General features: G+C 38.6%; 1 protein-coding gene across 2 annotated transcripts; it reads left to right on the top strand.

The window, feature by feature from the left end:
- The first annotated feature begins 1965 nt into the window (after positions 1-1965).
- Positions 1966-23585, top strand: LOC112186188 (transformation/transcription domain-associated protein). 2 transcript variants are annotated; one of them, XM_024324542.2, is made up of 35 exons: positions 1966-2352; positions 2511-3250; positions 3405-3530; positions 3625-3710; positions 4583-4691; positions 5088-5183; positions 5262-5324; positions 5424-5483; positions 5824-5892; positions 6747-6828; positions 6916-6968; positions 7049-7147; positions 7220-8452; positions 8967-9971; positions 10056-10391; positions 10749-11007; positions 11102-11324; positions 11683-12073; positions 12370-12519; positions 12614-12835; positions 12978-13199; positions 13675-14325; positions 15115-15372; positions 15468-15818; positions 16704-17110; positions 17186-17612; positions 17790-19088; positions 19348-19608; positions 19703-19993; positions 20075-20542; positions 21001-21432; positions 21654-21932; positions 22098-22649; positions 22758-22967; positions 23247-23585. In XM_024324542.2, exons 1-35 carry the CDS (start codon positions 2295-2297, stop codon positions 23364-23366), a joined length of 11688 nt encoding a protein of 3895 aa, XP_024180310.1. In that variant the 5' UTR covers positions 1966-2294; the 3' UTR covers positions 23367-23585. The 2 variants fall into 2 exon arrangements, with proteins under 2 accessions (XP_024180310.1, XP_024180311.1); XM_024324543.2 differs by having other exon boundaries at positions 7082-7147; positions 23247-23388.
- The last annotated feature ends 1215 nt before the right edge of the window (positions 23586-24800 follow it).

Below are 24800 nucleotides of genomic sequence, written 5' to 3'. Positions count from 1 at the left end.
AATGTGTATCCTCATGTATGATATAAATTTTAGCATGAATCATATTACGAACAATTTAAAAGCATTCGAACTTATAAGTAAATTAAGAGATATTCGTAATATATATATTTTTTACTATATATATTCGAATATATATTACAATTCTAATATATATATATATTTTTTTTAATATGATAAAGAAAGCGAGCTCTTGTAATATTGATTATTTTAATTCTTCTAATTATAAGAAAGCGAAATACTGGCAGTTTAGGAAACACAAAAAATAAAAAGCGTTCTCTGGGATAAAAGCCCAAAAAAAGGTGAAGACGCTGGGTTCGCTACAACCCCTCCACAAGCTGGTATTTCTGAGTTCAAAATCATGTTCTCGTCCTTTTATTACAGTACTTAATTTATTTTAAAATGGGTAACAACTTAAAGTCTTAAATGTCTTTTGTTGTTTTGTTTTTCTATGATTCTCTGTCTCTTTCTCTCAACCTCTCTATCTAGGCTACTCTCATTCTCATATATATATTACGGTTCCCTCATCGATCGATCATCAAAGTTTCATGTCTTGTTCACGTTTCGGCCATTGATTCAAGGTAAACTGAATTTTAACTGCAATTATAATTAGATTACTTTTTTTTTTCTTCAATACCAACGAGGTTTGGAAAAAAGAAACAGTTATTAGTGATGCATTTTATCTACAGTTATAATAGTTAATCTTGAATCGGTTGTGTAAATTCACAACAAATACTTTTCTTCTTTCAGTCTAATCTCTACTCGATGTTTTTGCTAGCTAGCTACTTGCTTCATCTAATTTGATAATTCTCATAATTTCCAATGAACAACAACCTCGGTGATTGTAATGGTTTCGTGTTTGATTACCATCTAGAATCACCGATATAACATAATTTTTCGAACCTCGTAATTTAGTTTGGTATTAATTGAAACAATTTGTATCCATCTACTAATCATTTTGTTTCTATATTTATATTACATGTTTCTTATTATACATTTCAATATTCAGGGATATCATGGTTCTCTGTATGTTGGGTTAATGATTTGATTTTAGAGTGGTGATATATTGGCAATTCAGGGAGCAAATAGATTCATATTGTCAAAAACACTAGGATCGATCTGGCTTTTGTGTTAATTAATTAATTGCATTTAAGGTGCTATAAACTACAATACTCCAACTGTCCGAAAAGATTACTATTATAAGTCCAAAAAACTTTAGGATTTGAGCATAAAAATTGATTGTCTTCTGGTGACCTCTTTTCATAAAAACCTCGAATTAATACAGTTTTGCTTTGAATGAATTCTTTTGATGAAACGACCGCATGAAATTGCATTCTAGGATCAAAAAGTTTCTGTTTGCACTGGGATCAAAACTCTATAAAGGGGTTTGAAATTCAATTAGAGAAGACAAGATGATAAATCCAACTTCGAGAGCTAAGATTCCAAGCTATCCCCATTTATTTTTTTGACAATTATGAAAGAGTAAAAGACCAGGGTAAAATGTTTTAACCTCATAGTAGAAAGGTATCTATATAGTCTAAACTGCCGAATACAAGAGGGAGACATTGAGGCTAAACTCCTGATTACAATAAGCATTTAGAGTACGTCCCGAAATGATATCAGGAGTCTATAAAATACATGTATTCAAACAAGCACCAATTATCAAATAGTGCACTATTGGCTACTCCATTGCTTTGACATAACGGTGATATAGCGATGACATACCGGAAAGATAACTCGATTACAACGAAATATAATTACCAAAAACACAGCTTTCTCACTATGTCAGCAAGTAGAGACTTTTTATAGCAACTGATTAAACTCATCCATGGGTGTGTGTGATGACTGATGAGCAAGGAGTGGAGTGCAAATAGAGCTTCAATCGGACCCTAAAGCCCATAAATCCGGTCCAGTCTTTGGGCCGCTTCGCCACTCGCGACTATAAAAGGGCCTTCGTCCCCAAACTCGTTTTGATCAGTAGAAGTAGAATAACAAAGACCTCAATTCCCCCCAATTCTTCGAGTCCTCAGGCACCTGAGAGTGACCGTAAATATAACCTAACTCGTCCCCAAAACCCTAATTTCTTCGCCTCTGGTTCGTCTTTTCACAAACCATATGATCCCTTCCGTTTCAGCCGTGGCCTCATGAGCAGTGGCAACTCCGGTTGCTTGTACTGCTGCTTGAGGTAGAAGGGAAGAAGAAGGGAATTTACAGAAGCATTTCGACTCTGAAATCAGAGAATTCGATTTTGGAGCGTTTTCCTGAAAAGCTAGGGTTTCCTGGTTGTTCTACTAACCATGAGTCCCGTTCAGGACTTCAATCAACACTCTCGGCGTCTCGTCGAGCCCGACCTCCGTAAGCTCTCTTTCTCTTTCTCTGTTTCTTTCGATTTCTAAGCATACAGTTCGAGATTTCGGTTTAATTTTATGGAGCGGAGCTATAAATTTTGAACTAAATTCTTCGATCAATTGCCGAGTCGCTGATATGATTGTTGTTTCTTGTTTGAGAAACAGCAATTCAGATGAGGCTGCAGATGGCAATGGAGGTTCGGGACAGCCTAGAGATAGCGCACACTGCGGAGTACTTGAATTTTCTAAAATGCTACTTTCGGGCGTTCTCGGTGATTCTTCTGCAAATTACAACGCCACAGATGACTGACAATCCGGAACACAAGCTCCGGAATATAGTGGTGGAGGTTCTTAATCGTCTCCCTCACACTGAAGTGCTCCGCCCTTTCGTCCAGGACCTCCTGAAAGTTGCAATGCAAGTACTAACCACTGACAATGAGGAGAATGGATTGATATGTATTCGTATAATCTTTGACCTCCTCAGGAACTTCAGGCCCACGCTGGAAAATGAAGTTCAGCCATTTTTGGACTTTGTCTGCAAAATCTACAGCAATTTTGAGGCAACTGTTAATCATTTCTTCTTTGTCAAAGAAGAGAAAGGTGCGGCGCCTGTGGTTGGGGAAGATATTAAGTCTATGGATACTTCTTTGGATCAGTCATTAAGTGGTGGTAGTAGTTCTTATACTGCGGGCGGGAAGCTTAACCCCAGTACCTGTTCCTTCAAGATAATTACCGAGAGTCCCCTGGTGGTCATGTTTTTGTTTCAGTTGTATAGTCGACTTGTCCAGACCAATATTCCTAATCTGTTGCCTAAGATGGTTGCTGCTATATCTGTCCGTGGTCCCGAATCTGTTCCTCCGCACTTGAAGACTCATTTCACTGAGTTGAAGGGTGCACAGGTGAAGGTAAGCAGCTGTTATTTATCCGTTTCTGTATCTATTAACTGTTCTCTGAGTGTGGTATTGTTGATTCATCTGCAGTTCCTCACACACCTATTCTTTTTGTTACCTCATTGTTTTCTTTCTTAGTTCTTTACTAGTTTGTTTCCTGTTACTGCAGACTGTTTCGTTTCTGACATACCTGTTGAAGAGCTTTGCCGATTATATCAGGCAGCATGAAGAAAGCATATGTAAAAGCATAGTCAATTTGCTAGTTACATGTTCAGACTCTGTATCAATTAGAAAGGTAAATTTTTTTGTATCTCGACTCATTTTCTCTACTAGTCCTTTTCTTCTTTTCTGAGCGTAAGTCTGCAACATAGATCTTTTGTTGATTGCAGGAATTGTTAGTAGCTCTAAAACATGTTCTTGGAACAGATTTCAAGAGGGGCTTATTTCCGCTGATTGACACACTATTGGAAGAAAGGTGATACTGTTGATTCAATCTTATTACGACTTTTACTGGGGCAAATCATGGATCAATGTCATCCTTATACAATGAGGAAAATATATTCTTGTTAGTAGCCTTTAAACATGTTTTTGGAACCAGGAAGGGTTTATTTCCTCTGTCATATCTCCTGTTAGAAATTTTAAGCACTATGTGCTGTGCATACATATATGGCTGCCAAAACACAGAAGAATGTGAAAGAGCATTTGACCAATGACTTGCATATAAGTTCTCTTTTGATTTTATGGTACCGTTTATGCCCACCTAGTTCATGTTGGTTGCCATGAGGTTAGAATAATCTTTAAACTTTTTCGAATGTGGTCTTGTGGATTTCATGCTAAGATATAAGAAAGTTAAAAAGTTGTTGAATGTATTAGTAATGAGAATGGTGAAAATGTTCATACATAAGGTACTGCAACCACCGATCATTGTTATTTATTTGTTCACTCTGGTGTTCTGTGATAAGCTTTTGTGATGAATTATTTTATAGTCACGGCTTGTTTTGGATACACTTTCTGGAACAGGTTCTCTTGAAATTTATATATGTGATATTGATCGGATGACACATATAACCACACAATAAACATAAAATGGGCTACCGACTTGTATTTGCTTGTAGTTTGCTCAGGATTATTACATCTTTGATTTTTGTGATAACTGCATGTCACATTGAGCCATTGTACTGTTCATCCCACATTTTAACTAGCTATTATGTCTGATATGTACTTTCAGATGCAAATAAGAATATTATTCCATCTGATGCTTACTTTTGAACGGAAGTAAGAATGTTATTATGGCTAATATCTGGTCTGATTAATTTATGAAACTCTTTTTATTACTGATCTTTTCAGGGTTCTGGTCGGAACTGGTCGAGCCTGCTTTGAGACATTGAGGCCTTTGGCATATAGTCTACTTGCAGAGATTGTTCATCATGTTCGAGCGGACCTTTCCTTGGCACAGGTATTCTATCTGGTGTCTAATTCAAAATCAGTCTGTTTTTAGCGTCATTGTCTGTACTGCAATTCAAGCATTTTGCTCAACAGGATTTGGTTCTCTTTTTATTGTGCAGTGCCTAATTTGGCACTTTTTCCTTCTTTTTTTTCAGTATTCAAATTTCATGGTTATTTGGTTGCTTAAATAACTAATAATAATCCTTTTGGGCTGGGCTCTCTCTCTCTCTCTCTCTCTCTCTCTCTCACTCACTCTCACATAGTGCTGGGGTTGCTAGACGTGCAATTTGTAGTTTCTTTTTTGTGTGTTTGCCCCTTCAACTGAAAAAATAATTGATATTTTCCTGCTTTTCTCATCAGTGATTCTCCCGTCCTACACTAACAAACTTGCGCAATTGTGCTGCAGTTATCGCGGATCATATACTTGTTCTCGAGCAACATGCATGATGCTTCATTGTCCTTGAGCATTCATACTACTTGTGCCCGCTTAATGCTGAATCTGGTGCATATACAAACTCGTATTCTTCAAGAGACTTTACTAGTTTTTGTATTCATTTCCTGTATATTTTTATGGACGTAGGTGGAACCAATATTTGAGAAAGGTGTTGACCAGCCATCTATGGATGAAGCACGGATTCTATTGGTCTGAGTTACAGTCTAAAGCTTTTGCTATGATCTGAACTGGTATAGTTCATCAATTCTCTTTTTCTCTAGCTAATAAAAATAATTTGTTTCTTTGTAGGGGCGTATATTGGATGCTTTTGTTGGGAAATTCAGTACTTTCAAGCGTACTATTCCTCAGGTAGTCTTTGATTGTTGTCCAGTTAGGTTCGCAGAGGTGATATTATCTGTTTGATGTGAACCAACACGCACACACACACACACAGTGTTTGAGTATAGTTTGTTTGCCAATTTTTGTGTGGCATCTCATATTGTTTGGAGCTCATGGTGGAATTTTTTTTTTTTTCACAATTTATTGAAAGAGTCTATAGCGGGTTGGAAGTTAATTGAGTGTCATTATGAGGCTATTGAATTGTGAGGTTATTTGCATTTTCTTATCCAAATGCTACAGGTCATGATTGTTTTTATTTGTTTATTTTAATTTTATTTATGAACACTGATGTCTGTATAATTTCTCATAGCTGTTGGAGGAGGCTGAGGAGGGAAAGGATCGTGCTACTCTAAGGTCCAAGCTTGAGCTCCCTGTGCAGGTTGGTGTTTTGACAAATTTATTTATTATTATTATTTTGTGTTAGACGGTCTTATGGTTTCCAGTTGCTTTTTTTAATGTTGTGTGGCACTTCTCCACTCTTTTCTATTTTTTTCTTTCATTTTTTTATGTTAAAGGTTCTTTTGTGTAATATTTTTGTTGGTAAACAGTATTCTATCATTCACTGCATAGTGGTAAAGCTCCAAAAATACTTCGCTTTTGTTTATAGTATCTAAGTAAATGGTGATTTAATGATTTTGTCTGACCGGCTGTTTATATGCTGTTTGAGTCCAGGAAATTGGGGAGGTTGATTTGCATGTAATTATATGTCTGGTTTCAGGATTTATTCAATTTTACTGTTGTGATGTTGTCAGATTTATTGTGTTTTTCTAGTTTGAACATCTGGATCTTTCTTATGGTTAAGCGGAGTCACACTTTGAAGTACATAGTGGGTCTTCAAAAGTTTGCTTTAGTTCTTTTCCTTTGCAGTACCATTCCAGATTCTTGCGTACATTACACTTCCATAAGATTGAAAAGATGGTGTTTAGTATGGTTTATCATTGAGGAGCCAGTCAGTCAATGGTCTTAATTGTTCTGTTGATCATGGAATGTAAAATCCTTCAGTGATGTCTTTAATATGAACTTTACATGGCTATTACATTTGGTTTGGAAGACAATAGAGTATGTTGTCTTCATTAAATAGCTTGAAAGTTGATATACGTGCTTCAAGTTTTTGTTGCTTTTCTATCTATTCATTTTTTAATTGCTTGATCATATCCTCTTATTGTAAACTGCAGCAGTTTCTTACTTTGACATATGTTTAAATTTTTAATAGTGTCAATAATTTGGTTGCAGGCAGTTTTGAATGTGCAGGTCACTGTGGAACATTCCAAGGAGGTCAATGATTGTAAGCATCTGATAAAGACATTAGTCATGGGTAATTGATCCACATTCTCATTTCCCTTTACTATATCTTTAGTTATGTATCATAATGATACTTATAAGAAATGTGTGATCTTGTCAGGAATGAAGACCATCATATGGAGTATCACACATGCGCATTTACCTCGCTCACAGGTACTAATATTACGGTTAAATAGTTTGTCATGAATTTAATTGACATTTATTATCTTATGTGACATTTCTGATGGTTTAAGGTTTCTCCTTCTACGCATGGAACGCACCCACAGGTGCTTGTTTCCCCTTCATCCAGTTTACCGGCACCACAAGCATTTAAAGGAATGCGAGAAGATGAGGTAATACAACTCTTGAGATGTTGAATTTGGTTTTTGGTTTGATTCCCTATGTCTGACTTTGGCATTGCATAGGTCCGGAAGGCTTCTGGTGTTTTGAAGAGTGGGGTGCATTGCTTAGCGCTCTTCAAGGAGAAGGATGAAGAGAGGGAAATGATGCAACTCTTTTCCCAGATTCTAGCTATCATGGAACCTAGAGATTTAATGGACATGTTCTCACTGTGTATGCCCGAGCTTTTCGAGTCCATGATTAACAACACTCAATTGGTTCACATATTCTCTACGCTTTTGCAAGCCCCTAAAGTATACAAGCCTTTTGCAGATGTTTTGGTTACTTATCTTGTGAACAGTAAACTTGATGTCTTAAAGTATCCAGATACACCTGCAGCAAAACTGGTCTTGCATCTCTTTCGCTTCATTTTTGGTGCAGTTTCAAAAGCGCCTCAAGAGTTTGAACGTATTTTGCAACCTCACGTGCCTATTATAATGGAAGTCTGCATGAAAAATGCTACTGAAGTTGAAAAGCCTCTTGGTTACATGCAACTTCTCCGCACCACCTTTCGAGCGCTTGCAGTATGCAAATTTGAGCTTCTTCTGAGGGATTTGATTCCTATGTTACAACCTTGTCTTAATATGCTGTTGATGATGCTTGAGGGTCCAGCTGGGGAAGATATGAAGGATCTTTTGCTGGAATTGTGCTTAACCTTGCCTGCACGCTTGAGCTCGTTGTTACCGCACCTTCCCCGTCTTATGAAGCCTCTTGTTTTATGTCTTAAAGGAAGTGATGATCTTGTGAGCTTAGGTTTAAGAACACTTGAGTTTTGGGTAGACAGTTTAAATCCTGATTTCTTGGAACCTAGCATGGCTAATGTCATGTCTGAGGTGATTTTAGCCCTATGGTCTCACTTGAGGCCTGCCCCCTATCCTTGGGGAGCGAAAGCGTTGCAACTCCTGGGGAAGTTGGGTGGTCGTAATAGGCGTTTTCTCAAAGAGCCCCTTGCCCTCGAGTGCAAGGAGAATCCAGAGCATGGACTCCGTGTGATTCTTACATTTGAGCCTGCAACCCCATTTTTGGTGCCATTGGATCGATGCATTAATCTTGCTGTGGTAGCTGTTATGAACAAAAATGGTGGAATTGATACATTTTATCGAAGGCAGGCTTTGAAGTTTCTTCGTGTTTGCTTATCATCTCAGCTTAATTTGCCAGAAAAGGTTACTGATGATGGATGCACACCTAGTCAGTTGTCAACATTATTAGTTTCTGCAGTTGATTCTTCCTGGCAGCGGCCAGAAACTTCAGACATAAAGGTTGGTTTGGTTTAATCTTATCACTTTGTGAAGCGCTGAATATGGCTCTGTTAGTGTTTACACTCAGTCTCTTATTGCCTTTCGTTGATTTACGTAACACATTAGTGAACAATATCTTAGTAAGAGGGAGAAGGGTTAAAGATTTACCCAGTGTGAGATATAACATTGTTCGAGGAACCCTAGATGCTTGCATTCAACTCTATTGTTTATTGCTTTTTGTTGATTTACATAAAGCATGAGTGAACAATATGCATTATGATACCTATTTGGGTATCAATGATTTGTTATAAGTTTACAATACCTTTGCTTCTGTACACCATGTAAATGACCGCACGTTGGATTACTTGGTCTTATCTTTATGGAAACTGAATGGGTTTTATTTTGTTCCAATTTCTATGCTATAGCCTCTATATTGTTAACTGTGCTTTTATTTTTTTCCTAATGAATTCATGTTTTGAGATAACCCCAAAAGGAATACAGTACTATAGTGTAACAAATGTATGCATAATTGCAGGCTGACTTAGGCGTAAAGACGAAGACACAACTTTTGGCTGAAAAGTCTGTTTTCAAGATTCTGTTGATGACTGTTATTGCTGCCAGTGTGGATCCTGACTTCCATGACCCCAAGGATGACTTTGTTGTCAATGTCTGCCGCCATTTTGCAATGATGTTTCATATTGACTCATCCTCAAGTAGCACTTCAGTTTCCACTGCTGCACTTGGTGGTCCTATGCTTTCTTCAAATGTCAATATTGGTTCCAGTTCCAGGTCAAAGAATAGTTCTTCTTCAAACCTCAAAGAGTTGGATCCTCTAATATTTTTAGATGCTTTAGTTGATGTTCTAGCGGATGAAAACAGACTCCACGCTAAAGCTGCACTTAGCGCTTTAAATGTTTTCTGCGAAACACTTCTTTTTCTTGCTCGCTCGAAGCATGCTGATGTGCTGATGTCAAGAGGCCCTGGTACTCCAATGATGGTCTCTAGTCCATCATTAAATCCTGTATACTCTCCACCTCCAAGTGTTCGCATCCCTGTTTTTGAGCAACTTCTGCCCCGTCTATTGCATTGTTGCTATGGAACAACCTGGCAAGCACAGATGGGAGGTGTTATGGGACTTGGTGCTTTGGTTGGGAAGGTCACTGTTGAGACTTTGTGCCTTTTCCAAGTAAGAATTGTTCGCGGTTTGGTATATGTTCTTAAAAGGCTTCCTACTTATGCTAGCAAGGAGCAAGAAGAGACCAGTCAGGTGCTTACACAGGTTCTTCGTGTAGTTAATAATGTTGACGAAGCAAATAGTGAACCTCGCCGGCAAAGTTTTCAAGGAGTAGTTGATTTCCTTTCTTCAGAGTTGTTTAATCCCAATGCATCTGTTATTGTGAGGAAGAATGTGCAGTCATGTTTGGCACTTTTGGCTAGTAGAACTGGTAGTGAGGTATCTGAGTTGCTTGAGCCTTTGTATCAACCTTTGCTTCAGCCTCTTTTGGTGCGTCCGCTCCGATCAAAAACTGTAGATCAACAGGTAATCTATGTTTATGTTCGTTGGTAGTTATTTTTAATTTTTGAATTTTTAATTTTCTCTGACTTGATCTGATGGTGTATATAGGTGGGAACAGTTACTGCTTTAAACTTCTGCTTGGCCTTGAGGCCACCTCTTCTCAAGCTTACTCAGGATTTGGTTAACTTTCTGCAAGAAGCATTGCAAATAGCTGAGGCTGATGAAACTGTATGGGTTGTGAAGTTTATGAACCCAAAAGTGGCCACATCACTAAATAAGCTTCGAACAGCTTGCATCGAGTTACTCTGTACTACAATGGCATGGGCAGATTTCAAAACTCAAAATCATGCTGAATTGCGTGCAAAGATCATTTCCATGTTTTTCAAATCTTTGACATGTCGAACCCCTGAAATCGTTGCTGTGGCTAAGGAAGGCTTACGACAGGTCGTGTTGAGCTCTTTTTTCATTAGTCAGTCCATCAAGTTTTTCTTTTTCATTGTCTTACTTTATATTGATGATTAATATACATTTCATATTTGAGTGTGGGCCTCCCGTTTTGGGTATTATTTTAGGTTATGCCTTGGCCCATTGACTCGGTGATGTTACTCATCTGGTTTGGCATTTTTCCTTTGTCCAGCTGAGTCATGTGTGAATGTTTCATGGAGGACTATTTTCATATTATCATTGACCTATTTAGTTCCCCTTCCCTTACTTCGGTTTTCACTGGAAATATTTTGGATTTTTAATGTACTCATACCACATTTCTCATAATAAAATGTACTCTACTATGTTGCTGTTCAGGTTATAAATCAGCAGAGGATGCCAAAAGAGCTTCTTCAGAGCAGCCTTAGGCCTATTTTGGTCAACTTGGCACATACAAAGAATCTGAGCATGCCTCTTCTGCAAGGTCTGGCCCGGCTTCTAGAGCTTCTGTCTAATTGGTTTAATGTTACCCTTGGTGGCAAGTTGCTAGAACACCTAAAGAAATGGTTAGAACCTGAAAAACTTGCACAAAGTCAGAAATCATGGAAGGCCGGTGAAGAACCAAAAATTGCAGCTGGTAAAGTACTTTCAGTCTACTTGTGTTTATTGATTTTTCATTTACTAGTATGCATAATTACTGACAATATTGTGTCAATTTCTGTTAATTTCAGCTATCATTGAGCTTTTTCACCTTCTTCCTATGGCTGCTTCAAAATTTCTTGATGAACTTGTAACTTTGACCATTGAATTGGAAGGAGCTCTTCTCCCCGGACAAGTATACAGCGAGATTAATAGTCCGTATCGTCTTCCACTTACAAAGTTTTTGAATCGCTATGCAAGTCTTGCTATCGATTATTTTCTTGCGCGATTAAGTGAACCAAAGTACTTCAGGAGGTAATATTCCAATGTGAGATACACACACACACAGATATATGTATATATAATTTTAATCTCTTAGTGACCATATACAATGACAATCAATGGTTGGATCAGAATTCAACATTCCAAAAAATAAAACAAAGGCCATTCTTTTTTTTGGGATGTGAAACAAGTTTGAATGCCAACAATTTGATTTATTCAATGATTGGTGGCCATGGGATCTCATGGATTCATGTTCAATACTGACCAAGGGATACCTGAATTGTGGACATGCTCAATGTATTGAATAATTTTTTCTTTACTTTTTATCATTCAGTTCTGTACTATACATATAATATACATATATTTACTTCTCTTTGCTCATCCAACCTAGGTTTATGTATATAATCCGCTCGGATGCCGGCCAGCCATTGAGAGATGAACTTGCTAAATCGCCACAGAAAATACTTGCAAATGCCTTTCCTGAGTTTTTGCCAAACTATGATGTAGGGATGGCTTCGGGGTCATCAACTCCACCTCCAGCTTTGTTGGGTGACGAAGGTCTTGCTAAGCCTCCACCTGATAGTTCGAACCCACCATCTGCACAAGCTGGTGCAACTTCAGATGCTTATTTTCGGGGACTTGCACTTGTTAAAACTTTAGTCAAATTGATACCTGGCTGGCTACAGAGTAATCGCAATGTGTTTGAAACCTTGGTTCTTGTTTGGAAGTCACATGCAAGACTATCTCGTTTGCAGAATGAACAGGAGCTGGACTTAGTGCAGGTAAGTTTTATGCCGTCCCTTTTATTGGTTGTTGATTGGGTGTCAAAACAGGGGAAGAAACCCTTTATCTTTTCTCTTAGTTTTGTAGTAATATATCTTGCGGTTTGCGGGGTGTTATACGTTATTTGGATTGTTGACTGCATGCTGCAGAAGTTTGTTCTAGTATGAACTAACACACTGTCGGCCTGTTCTTAGCATTTTGTTTTTATTTTCACCAAAGTGATTCTTTACTTTTTGTCTGGATCAATTGATCTGCTGTCTTTTGATCAATTTTCCCTAATGATTTTAAATTGCAGGTTAAAGAAAGCAAATGGCTTGTCAAATGCTTCTTGAATTATTTACGCCATGAGAAAACAGAAGTGAATGTTCTCTTTGATATACTCACCATCTTCTTGTTTCATTCTCGAATTGATTATACATTTCTGAAGGAGTACTATATCATTGAGGTATTTTATGGGTTTTCGTTTCTTTTTTCTCAGTTATTCTACTTAGGTTGACTGTTTGTCAAAAAGGATCATCTTTTTGTTTTTTTTTTTTCAGGTTGCAGAAGGTTATCCACCGAACTTTAAAAAGGCACTTCTCTTGCATTTTTTGAGTCTTTTCCAATCGAAACAACTTGGTCATGATCACTTGGTGGTTATTATGCAAATGCTTATTCTTCCAATGCTTGCTCATGCCTTCCAAAATGATCAAAGTTGGGAAGTTGTAGACCCGGCTATTGTGAAAACAATTGTTGACAAACTTCTTGATCCTCCAGAAGAGGTATTCGTTTCTGAAACCCAAGAGTTTCCAGTGCCATTAAATGTTTTCTCCTAACTTCTGTTTATAATTTTTTGTTAAAATACTTTTGACTAGACTTTTAAGTACATATTTCATTGATCTCATTTATTCCATACCTTTGTAGGTTTCTGCTGAATACGACGAGCCGTTGAGAATAGAACTTTTGCAGCTTGCCACTTTGCTGCTCAAGTATCTGCAGAATGACCTTGTCCATCATAGGAAAGAACTGATCAAATTTGGTTGGAATCATCTCAAACGTGAAGATAGTGCCAGTAAACAGTGGGCATTTGTAAATGTTTGTCACTTCTTGGAGGCCTATCAAGCCCCAGAAAAAATCATACTACAGGTATGGCAGAGGAAGTGCATGATATTTTCTAGTGTCCTGTCGGCAGTTACCATCTGATTGGCATTAATGCAACTATTTCTAGATTGATGTTTGATTGTCCTATTGGCAGTGTCTTATTGGCATTAATGTTACTGTTTCTAGATTTATATTATTTGGTGTCTTCCATGTGGAAGATTCCTGTTATTTGTGATTTACAAACAAACAGCCCTTTTGCATGTGGACTGTGGAGAGTGAAAATCACATCACTACTCTAATTCCAAGCCATAATGCCATATTTTCTATTATATACTGCTGTTCTTATGGAGTTGGAATGTAGACATTGTAGTTGGCATTACTAGTGGACATCTTGTCGCGTTGTTGTGCTTTATTCTTACAAAAAGACAAAAGGAGAATGCACTAGCATGTACATACAGACTTCCCTAATATGGACATAACTCTTGTTCCTCCTTTAGTTACTTTGTCCCATGGTTTCCAGGTTTTTGTTGCACTGCTGAGAACTTGCCAGCCAGAGAATAAAATGCTGGTCAAGCAGGCCCTCGATATACTAATGCCAGCACTGCCCCGAAGGTTGCCTCTTGGAGATATTCGTATGCCAATTTGGATACGGTACACGAAAAAAATTCTGGTTGAGGAAGGCCACTCAGTTCCTAATCTGATTCACATTTTCCAGCTTATTGTGCGCCATTCAGATCTCTTTTATAGCTGCAGAGCTCAATTTGTACCTCAGATGGTCAATTCTCTCAGTCGCCTTGGATTGCCTTACAACACCACTGCCGAGAACAGGCGTCTTGCAATTGAACTTGCTGGTTTGGTGGTTGGCTGGGAAAGACAACGACAAAATGAAATGAAAGTGGTAGCTGATAGTGATGGCACCAATCAGATCACTGAATTTAATCCCGGCCCTTCTAGTGCTGATATTAAGCGCTCTGTGGATGGGTCTACATTTCCTGAAGATTCAACGAAACGTGTCAAAGTTGAACCTGGTCTTCAATCCCTCTGTGTAATGTCACCTGGTGGTGCATCATCAATTCCTAACATTGAGACCCCAGGATCTGCTAGCCAACCTGATGAAGAATTCAAGCCAAATGCTGCTATGGAAGAAATGATAATCAATTTCCTTATAAGGGTAAGTCATTTTTTTCAACCTTTGTTTTGATGTCTCTTGTTTTAAAACTAACTTTTGGTATTCAAAACTTCATTTATTGAATCCTGAAGTTATTTGTTATGTTATGCCTCTTCAAAGTCCTTCCTCAGAAGTTATGGGATGAAAAAGCCAATGCTAACTTCTCTTACAGTTGGATATTATTTACTTAATATATTTGAATCAATTGTGTTCAATTTTGCTTTTCTTTTCAGCCTTTAGGGTTTAAATCAATTATGCAAACGTTTCAGTATTTTTATATAACTGAACAAGCAGTCAATAGTTGACTGATGTTGAGCTTGACATACATTATGTGTACCCTTGTTGTAGTTCTGCACCTCACCCAGCACCCTGCAACAGGGGTTTAGCTGAACAAGCAGTCAGTAGTTGACTGATGTTGAGCTTGACATACAGTATGTGTACCCTTGTTTGTTATGTTATGCCTCTTGAACGTCCTTCCTCGGAAGTTATGGGTTGAAAAAGCCAATGCTAACTTCTCTTACGGTTGGATATTATTTACTTTATATATTTGAATCAATTGTGTTCAATTTTGCTTTTCTTTTCAGCCTATAGGGTTTAAATCAATTAAGCAAACATTTCAGTATTTTTATATAACTGAACAAGCAATCAATAGTTGACTGATGTTGAGAGTGACATACATCACCCAGCCTTGTTTGTAGTTCTGCACCTCACCTAGCACCCTGCAACAGGGGTTTTCATGATACATTCATGTGATGGTTTATTGTTCTACAACTTTCTTGATCTTGGAAACAGGTTGCATTGGTCATAGAGCCTAAGGACAAGGAAGCAAGTACCATGTACAAACAAGCTCTGGAGCTACTTTCACAAGCTTTGGAGGTGTGGCCAACTGCCAATGTTAAATTCAATTATCTTGAGAAGCTGCTGAGCAGCATTCAGCCTCCTTCCAAGGACCCTTCCACTGCCCTGGCACAGGGGTTGGATGTGATGAACAAGGTTCTAGAGAAGCAGCCGCATCTCTTCATCAGAAACAACCTTAACCAGATTTCCCAGGTATCTAACGAATGCTCTGTTTTTCTTTTTCTTACAACGCGTGATACAACTTAAACTTGTACCTCACTTTGGTTCTGTGGGCTTTTCTTTGCCAGATTCTTGAACCGTGTTTCAAGTTGAAACTGTTAGATGCTGGAAAGTCATTGTGCTCCATGTTGAAAATGGTCTTTGTTGCTTTTCCTCTGGAAGCAGCTACCACTCCCCCTGATGTGAAACTACTATATCAGAAGGTTGATGAACTAATACAAAAGCACATGAATACAGTTCCAACTCCTCAAACACCTGGTGAAGAGAGCAATGTTAATTCAGTTAGTTTTGTCCTGCTTGTGATTAGAACCTTGACAGAGGTGCAGAGTAACTTCATTGATCCTACCATCTTGGTTCGTATTCTTCAGCGCCTGGCAAGAGAAATGGGGCCATCATCATCTGGTTCTCATGTGAGACAAGTATGCATCTGTTTCTCATTGTTTATCTCTTTTGTGCTTCATTAACTACTGCGTCTTTTGGATGAAATTACATTTATCTCTTTTCTGCTTCATGAAGTTTGATGGAATCTTTATTCTGTTCCATTTTTCTTTGTAGTTTTCTTGGTATACTCGTTGCTTTGCTGTTGATTTCTTATATGATAGCTGGGCTGTTCTGTTTATTATGTTCATTTGATGTTCCTTCGTGTTAGGCTTCTGTTTTGTTGGTACATATTATCTGTTTCAACTGTGACATCCCTCTTCTTTTCCTTTCCATCTTAGCTTAGGCACAGGGAGGGGGATAGAGTTGTAGTGGTCAAGTTGATAAACAGGGCCAGTGGGTTTTATGAGCTGGTGATATAAGTAGTCGCAATAAAGTCATAGCCTAGGATCTGATAAATGATTTTACTTAGAAAGGTATTAATTTCTGCATACTTATCATCTTTGATCATAGTTACATTAGAAAAATACAAACATGTGTTGTAGAGTGGTAGTCGCGACTGTATGTGTCTGGCAAACTTTACATAAGTTTGATAGCATTTGCTATAGTGAGGCACTGATTACTGAGGCTTCATTTAGAACAATGACACATTAATCTAGTTCAGGCTGCACTCTATGTATAAAGGACTCTTGTAATGTCATGCAGCACTGATGGATTTTGTCTACTAGGGTGGGCATTGGCTCACTGTTAGTGTGTAGTCCTTGTAGTAACATTTGGGTGTCTCGGATGAATTGATACTTCATGTGCATGATACTCCTATATCTTTTCAATGTACATTTTTGCTTGCTGTATTGTCTGATGTCTCAGTATCATGTTTTCCACCTTTTTATTGAATTAAATATAGCAACACTTATTGTCCATTTCAGGGCCAGAAAGATATGGATTCTGCGGTCTCTTCTTCTCGTCAAGGTGCCGATGCTGGAGCAGTGATTTCTAATCTGAAATCTGTGCTGAAACTTATTAATGAAAGGGTCATGCTTGTTACTGAGTGCAAAAGATCGGTTACTCAAATATTAAATAGTCTGCTATCTGAGAAAGGTACTGATTCTAGTGTGCTTCTATGCATACTAGATGTAATAAAAGGGTGGATTGAAGATGACTTTGGAAAGCCAGGCACATCAGTCTCATCAAGTGCTTTTCTCACTCCAAAAGAAATAGTTTCCTTTCTTCAGAAGCTTTCACTAGTTGATAAGCAAAACTTCTCAGATGCTCTGGACGAGTGGGACAGTAAATATCTTGAGCTTCTATATGGATTATGTGCCGATTCAAATAAGTAAGTAATAAAAGTCGGGTCATTTTTATAATACTTGGATAATAGTTTTAATTAAATGATTTCTTTGACATCCAGATATCCCCTATCATTGCGTCAAGAGGTGTTTCAGAAGGTGGAAAGGCAATTCATGCTTGGTCTACGAGCAAGAGATCCTGAATCTAGGATGAAATTTTTCTCACTTTACCATGAATCTCTTGGGAAATCATTGTTTGCTAGGCTTCAGTACATTATTCACCTTCAGGACTGGGAAGCTTTGAGTGATGTCTTCTGGCTCAAACAGGGCCTTGATCTTCTTTTAGCAATCCTAGTCGAGGATAAGGCCATTACACTTGCTCCAAATTCAGCGAAGGTGGCACCACTGCTGATTTCAGGTTCTCCAGATGCTTCTGGGATGCAGCACCAGGGTACTGATGTTCCAGAGGGTTCAGAAGATGCTCCATTAACATTTGATATTCTTGTTCGCAAGCATGCACAGTTTTTGAATGAAATGAGTAAACTTAAGGTAATACTGCATCACCTCTATAATGACTGAATTTCAAACACTGTTTTTAAATAATTGTGCTTAAATTTCATTTTTAGTCAATAGAAGCTGTTTCTAAAAATAAAAACTAGTTCTAGTTTTCCACTCAAATAAAAAATTTCTGACAGATTTTTTGTTGGGGTTAAATGTAATGTCTAGGTGGCTGATCTCATTATTCCACTGAGAGAGCTTGCTCATATGGATGCAAATGTTGCATATCATTTGTGGGTGTTGGTGTTCCCCATTGTCTGGGTAACCTTACACAAGGAAGAGCAGGTAGCATTAGCTAAACCAATGATTACTCTCCTCTCTAAAGATTATCATAAAAAGCAGCAAGGCAGTAGACCAAATGTTGTGCAAGCACTTCTGGAAGGGCTTCAGTTGAGCCATCCTCAACCTCGGATGCCAAGTGAGCTCATTAAATATATTGGGAAAACTTACAATGCATGGCATATAGCATTAGCACTGCTGGAGAGTCACGTCATGTTGTTCACAAATGATACAAAGTGCTCCGAGTCGCTTGCTGAACTTTATCGTTTGCTCAATGAAGAAGATATGAGGTGTGGGTTGTGGAAGAAAAGATCAATCACTGCAGAGACTAGAGCCGGGCTTTCTCTAGTTCAGCATGGTTATTGGCAGCGTGCTCAAAGCCTCTTTTACCAAGCAATGGTTAAGGCAACTCAAGGCACATATAACAACACTGTACCAAAAGCTGAGATGTGTCTCTGGGAAGAACAATGGCTGCACTGTGCTGGTCAACTTAGCCAATGGGATGCATTGGTAGACTTTGGCAAGAGTATTGAGAATTACGAAATACTACTCGACAGTCTTTGGAAATTGCCTGATTGGGCATTTATGAAGGATGTTGTAATTCCAAAGGCTCAGGTGGAAGAAACTCCAAAACTTCGGCTTGTTCAAGCATTTTTTGCTCTCCATGATAAAAATGCAAATGGTGTTGGGGATGCTGAGAACGTTGTGGGGAAAGGTGTTGATCTTGCTTTAGAACATTGGTGGCAGTTGCCACAGATGTCTGTTCATTCCAGGATTCCGTTGTTGCAGCAATTCCAACAGCTGGTTGAAGTTCAAGAATCATCAAGAATACTTGTGGATATTGCCAACGGAAACAAACTTGCTGCGAACTCTGTGGTTGGTGTGCATGGAAATCTTTACGCTGACCTCAAAGACATCCTTGAAACTTGGAGACTCAGAACTCCTAATGATTGGGATAACATGTCGGTTTGGTATGATTTGCTACAATGGAGAAATGAAATGTATAATGCAGTCATAGATGCATTCAAAGATTTTACAACTACGAATCCTCAACTTCATCACCTTGGTTATCGTGACAAAGCATGGAATGTCAATAAGCTTGCTCGCATTGGTCGTAAGCAGGGCCTTTATGATGTTTGTGTGACAATACTTGAAAAGATGTATGGCCATTCAACCATGGAAGTGCAGGTATTAAATACTATAAATATGTTATGTTGGTTCAGAAAGACAGCATCATTGCGTCACACCCACAGGGAAAATAAAATAAAAAAAGAACAGGTCTGTTGGGCCTTTAATTTGTGCATAATACAAGCCTGAACAGAACTGTCATTATTTTGGGTCATCATCTTGAACCATCTGGAGGGCATTTTGTTTCAGTAGTTTTCTTTTGTTTCTCGCCCCCTTTTTCCTAGATACTGGCTTCTCATCCCTCTTTCTATGTGTGCAGGAGGCCTTTGTTAAGATAAGAGAACAAGCAAAAGCTTATCTGGAGATGAAGGGAGAGCTTACCAGTGGTCTCAATCTAATTAACAGCACTAACCTAGAGTATTTTCCAGTGAAACATAAGGCAGAAATATTTCGTCTTAAGGGGGATTTCTTGTTAAAGCTGAATGACTCTGAAGGTGCTAATCATTCCTACTCTAATGCCATCAGCCTGTTCAAGAATTTGCCTAAAGGATGGATAAGCTGGGGAAATTATTGTGACATGGTATTTCCTATTATGTGCTTTTGTTGCAATTCATAGTAATGGTTACTCGTTAGTTATGACTCATGACTTCTGTTATTTGCTCTGTTTTGCACAGGCTTACAGAGAAATGCATGAAGAGATTTGGCTGGAATATGCTGTGAGCTGCTTTCTTCAAGGCATTAAATTTGGCATATCTAACTCAAGAAGCCATCTAGCTCGTGTTCTATATCTTCTCAGCTTTGATACTCCTAATGAACCTGTTGGGAGGGCTTTTGATAAATATCTTGACCAAATTCCCCACTGGGTCTGGCTTTCTTGGATTCCACAACTCTTACTTTCTTTGCAAAGGACAGAAGCTCCCCATTGCAAACTGGTCCTACTTAAAATCGCAACTGTGTATCCCCAGGTAAATGTCGTAATACATTTGTAAAAGGAAAAATTTATCATATTATTTCACCCAACAGAATGCTGACATTCAAAAGCTCAGGCCCTATATTATTGGCTTCGCACATATTTGCTTGAACGGCGTGATGTTGCAAATAAAACTGAACTCGGTAGTAGGATGGCAATGGCTCAAAGAATGCAGCAAAGTGCCACTGTTGCCACTGCTGGTTCAATTGGCTTAGCTGATGGGAATGCTAGAGTACAAGGTCATAGTGGTTTATCCTCGGACAATCAAGTTCACCAAGCTGCTCAGTCTGGTGGGGGTATTGGTTCTCATGACGGTGGAAACTCTCACGGGCAAGAATCTGAAAGGTCTACAGGTGTTGAGAGCAGCATGCATCCAGGGAATGAGCAACAAGGTGCTTCAATCATCAATGATGGTGGTCAGAATGCATTAAGACGTAATGGTGCTTTCGGTTCCCTACCTTCTGCTGCCAGTGCTTTTGATGCTGCCAAGGATATAATGGAGGCTCTTAGAAGCAAACATACTAATTTGGCTACTGAACTTGAGGTGATGGTTTCTGTTTCAGACTTTTTGCTTTTATATAGCAATTTTAAGGCTTTATTTTTCGATTATCAAAAACTGATCAAAAGCAAACCAAGATGAGTTAAACAGAGACAAGAACAGCGTTTATTCGTAATACAATCTTAGAGTTCAAGAATCAAACAAGATGCTCCATGTCTCCAAGTGGGCCTCTGAATTCTGAACCACCTGTGTTAATTCATGCCTCAATCAAAAGTGATATTTGAGTGTACATGACATAGCATAATTTTCTTTTCAGACAATTGCTCATACTTTTTTTTTTGGCACCAAGCAGCTGCCCGTACATGCTATACCCATATATATATATATATATATTTTTTTTTTTTGGTCTAAAGAATTTCACAGGTGAAATGTTTCAGAAATAATTGTTTTCTCATCTTGATGACGCATATTTAAGTGTGTGTGTGTTCTCTTTTTGGATGCAGAGTCTGCTCACTGAAATTGGTTCAAGGTTTGTCACTTTGCCCGAAGAGAGACTTCTAGCGGTGGTTAATGCACTGCTCCACCGTTGTTACAAGTATCCAACGGCGACCACAGCTGAGGTTCCCCAATCTCTTAAGAAGGAGCTTTCTGGTGTTTGCCGAGCTTGCTTTTCAGCAGATGCTGTAAATAAGCACGTTGATTTTGTGAGAGAGTACAAACAAGATTTCGAGCGTGATCTTGATCCTGGGAGCACTCCTACTTTTCCGTCGACCCTCTCTGAGTTGACTGAGCGGTTAAAACATTGGAAAAATGTCCTCCAGAGCAATGTTGAAGACAGGTTTCCAGCGGTTTTGAAGCTGGAAGAGGAAAGCAGGGTGTTGCGTGACTTTCATGTTGTGGATGTTGAGGTTCCGGGACAGTACTTCAGTGATCAGGTAATTAAATCATCGTTTATTCTTTTCTGCTGTCATTGGGATGCTGGCTTTGTAGTTTAATTATTATGATACACCTGACTTTTGTGTTCTTGTGCCATTGGGTCAAATGGGGTCAGAAAGCACCACTAGAAGAACAATTGGTGTTAAATGTTTGTCATACCTCTTAACTAATATGCTTCTCAATGCATCTTCTTAATAAAACCTGATTGCAATGATTACAGGAAATTGCACCCGACCATACCGTGAAGTTGGATAGGGTTGGAGCTGATATACCTATTGTACGAAGGCATGGAAGCAGTTTCCGGCGCTTGACTCTTATTGGTTCTGATGGATCTCAGCGTCATTTTATTGTCCAGACATCTTTGACCCCTAATGCAAGAAGTGATGAACGAATATTGCAGCTTTTCCGTGTGATGAACCAGATGTTTGATAAGCACAAGGAATCAAGGCGACGCCACATATGCATTCACACTCCAATCATTATACCTGTTTGGTCACAGGTTTGTCTCTTCTCTATCGATAATATATTCTCTTTTTGTGAGGCGGGGGAGGGGTGAAAACAGTCAGTGCAAAAGTGTACTTGTGTGATTTAAATTACGCTGCTACGCTTAAACACTGCAAAGCAGGATTAGGTGTGTTAAAACTAATTATTGCTGTATTCCCAGGTCCGTATGGTAGAAGATGATTTGATGTACAGCACCTTCCTTGAGGTGTATGAGAACCATTGTGCAAGGAATGACAAGGAGGCAGATCTTCCCATCACCTATTTCAAGGAGCAGTTAAACCAAGCTATATCTGGCCAAATCTCACCAGAAGCTGTTATAGACCTTCGCCTCCAAGCTTATAATGACATCACAAGAAATCTTGTAACGGACGGGATCTTTTCCCAGTACATGTACAAGACTCTACCAAGTGGCAACCATATGTGGGCTTTCAAAAAGCAGTTTGCCATCCAGTTAGCCCTCTCGAGTTTCATGTCCCTCATGTTGCAAATTGGGGGGAGGTCGCCAAACAAAATATTATTTGCCAAGAACACAGGAAAAATATTTCAAACTGATTTTCATCCTGCATATGATGCAAATGGAATGATCGAATTTAATGAACCAGTGCCTTTCCGTCTTACGAGGAATATGCAATCTTTCTTCTCCCATTTTGGAGTGGAAGGCCTCATTGTGTCTGCAATGTGTGCAGCAGCACAGGCTGTTGTTTCACCCAAAGTGAGTTTTTCTTGGAAGTTCTATTAGTAAAGTGATAATATTAATAACACGTTTTGAAACAAGACATGGTGTAATTTTAGCCTAAACTCCAACTTTTTTGTATTGCAGCAAAGTCAGCATCTATGGCATCAGTTGGCTATGTTTTTCCGCGATGAGCTTCTGTCTTGGTCTTGGAGGAGACCACTTGGGATGCCTATGGCCCCCTTTTCCGGAGGGGGTAGTATGAACCCAGCTGATTTCAAGCAGAAGGTCATCAACAATGTTGAGCACGTGATTAACCGGATCAATGGAATTGCCCCACAGTACTTCTCTGAAGAGGTAAGCCAGTCCTATCATATGATGACATAAAGCTCTCACGTTACTTGCTAATTGCTTGCCCGACAGCATAATAAAAGCTTGGAAGGACAGATATAGGTTCTTAAAAAAAGAAGTTTATGATAGTCGGGTGCGCATATGTTAAATTCAGTTATGATCTGTTCAGTTTCAAACTTAAGAATAATACGTTTCGAGCTTCTTTTTTTTATCTTTTCCATTTACAATCTGGAGTTAATTGCTAGTTCATATGGCCCAAATGATCACGTCTTATCCTACATACAGGAGGAGAATGCCATGGAACCACCACAGTCGGTTCAGCGTGGAGTGACTGAGTTAGTGGAAGCAGCCTTGACTCCGAGGAACTTGTGCATGATGGATCCAACGTGGCACGCCTGGTTTTAGAAGTTAGCACTACAGTTTTAATAGTTGAGATATAGTGAATTTGGTTTAGATAGTTTCCTGTTGTAAATGTTTATGTGCATGATTAGGTGAAGCCATGCTCAGTTGTAATATTTCTTTAACATCTATTGTGGCATGAAAGCAATTGGGTGTTGAATGTATATTGCAAAACTCATATTTAAGATTAATGGAAATTAGCTCCCGCTGAAGTATCTCCCAAAAGCTTTTGTTTCTTTTGTTCTTGGTAGAAAGAAACCAAACATGGAAAATGGCAGTACTATTTATGTTTGCATTACGAATAGAATTTAATGGAATCTCACGTGTTGGAGCTACAACACTCATTCAAGCCCCCAAACAATTTATTCAAGCCCATAAGTTGTGATTTTGGTAATTATGTTTTGTTGTATTTGAGTTATCTTTTCTGTATGTTACTGTTATATCAAAGTAATTGAGTAGTCAGTAGAACAATCTTGCTCATAGGTGCTTGCAGACATGTATTTTGTAGAAACTGTTGATGTAGAATCACAGGTTTTAACTCAATGTCCCGCTTTGTATTAAGCAACTTCATTAATCAAGAAATAATAAGTTGGGGAAATGATCATTTTCCCAATTTCAGCTTAAAAATTGTCCACTTGTTCCACCAATTGTTTTTTAACCCATTTACCCAAAACACTCTAAGAGATTATTTCCCTAATACCCAATTAATTCTTTTTTCATTCTTTTTATTTATTTTTGAGACTTTTTTACCCTCTCCTTCTTTCTCACTTAGAGAGAGAAGTCATCCTCCACCTTGCTGTGCTCCGGTGACCAATGGCCGGCCGCGATCTCCGGCGACCGGTGACCGGATTCCGGTGTCTGATTTTATTGCCCCATAATAATGCCCAGTAATCATATTATTGCTCCCCAATAAAAATATTATTGTCCCCCAATAATCATATTATTGTACCGGACTGATGACTGGATTCCGGCGTTTGATTTTATTGCCCCCTAATAATACCCTGTAATTATATTATTGCCCCCTAGTAGGCTAATACTCATATTATTATCCCCCAATAATCATATTATTGCCCCCTAAATTTTTTTTTTTCTGTTTTATTTTTTCTTTCCTTCTGGGCATTCTGCCCCAATTTTGCCAAAAACCAAAAAAAAAAAATTGATTACGGTGATCAATTTTTCCCATTATACTCATATTATTGCCTCCCAAAAATCATATTATTGTCCCCTAAAATTTTTTTTTTTCTGTTTTCTTTTTCCTTTCCTTCTGGGCATTCTGCCCTAATTTTACCCAAAAAATAAAATAAAAAAAATCCAACATAACGATGCGTCTGAGCGACGTTGAAGTGTCAACGACCGAGCGAAGCCCAGACTTGGAGAACGACGTCGTCTGAGCGACGTTAAAGCGTCAACGTCCGAGAACTTGGAGAACAACGCTCTGAG

The sequence above is a fragment of the Rosa chinensis genome, chromosome 2 (assembly GCF_002994745.2).
Source record: "Rosa chinensis cultivar Old Blush chromosome 2, RchiOBHm-V2, whole genome shotgun sequence".
Taxonomy (NCBI): Eukaryota; Viridiplantae; Streptophyta; class Magnoliopsida; order Rosales; family Rosaceae; genus Rosa; species Rosa chinensis.
The sequence above is the reverse complement of the archived record's forward strand: the minus strand, read 5'-3'. Positions and strand labels throughout refer to the sequence as shown.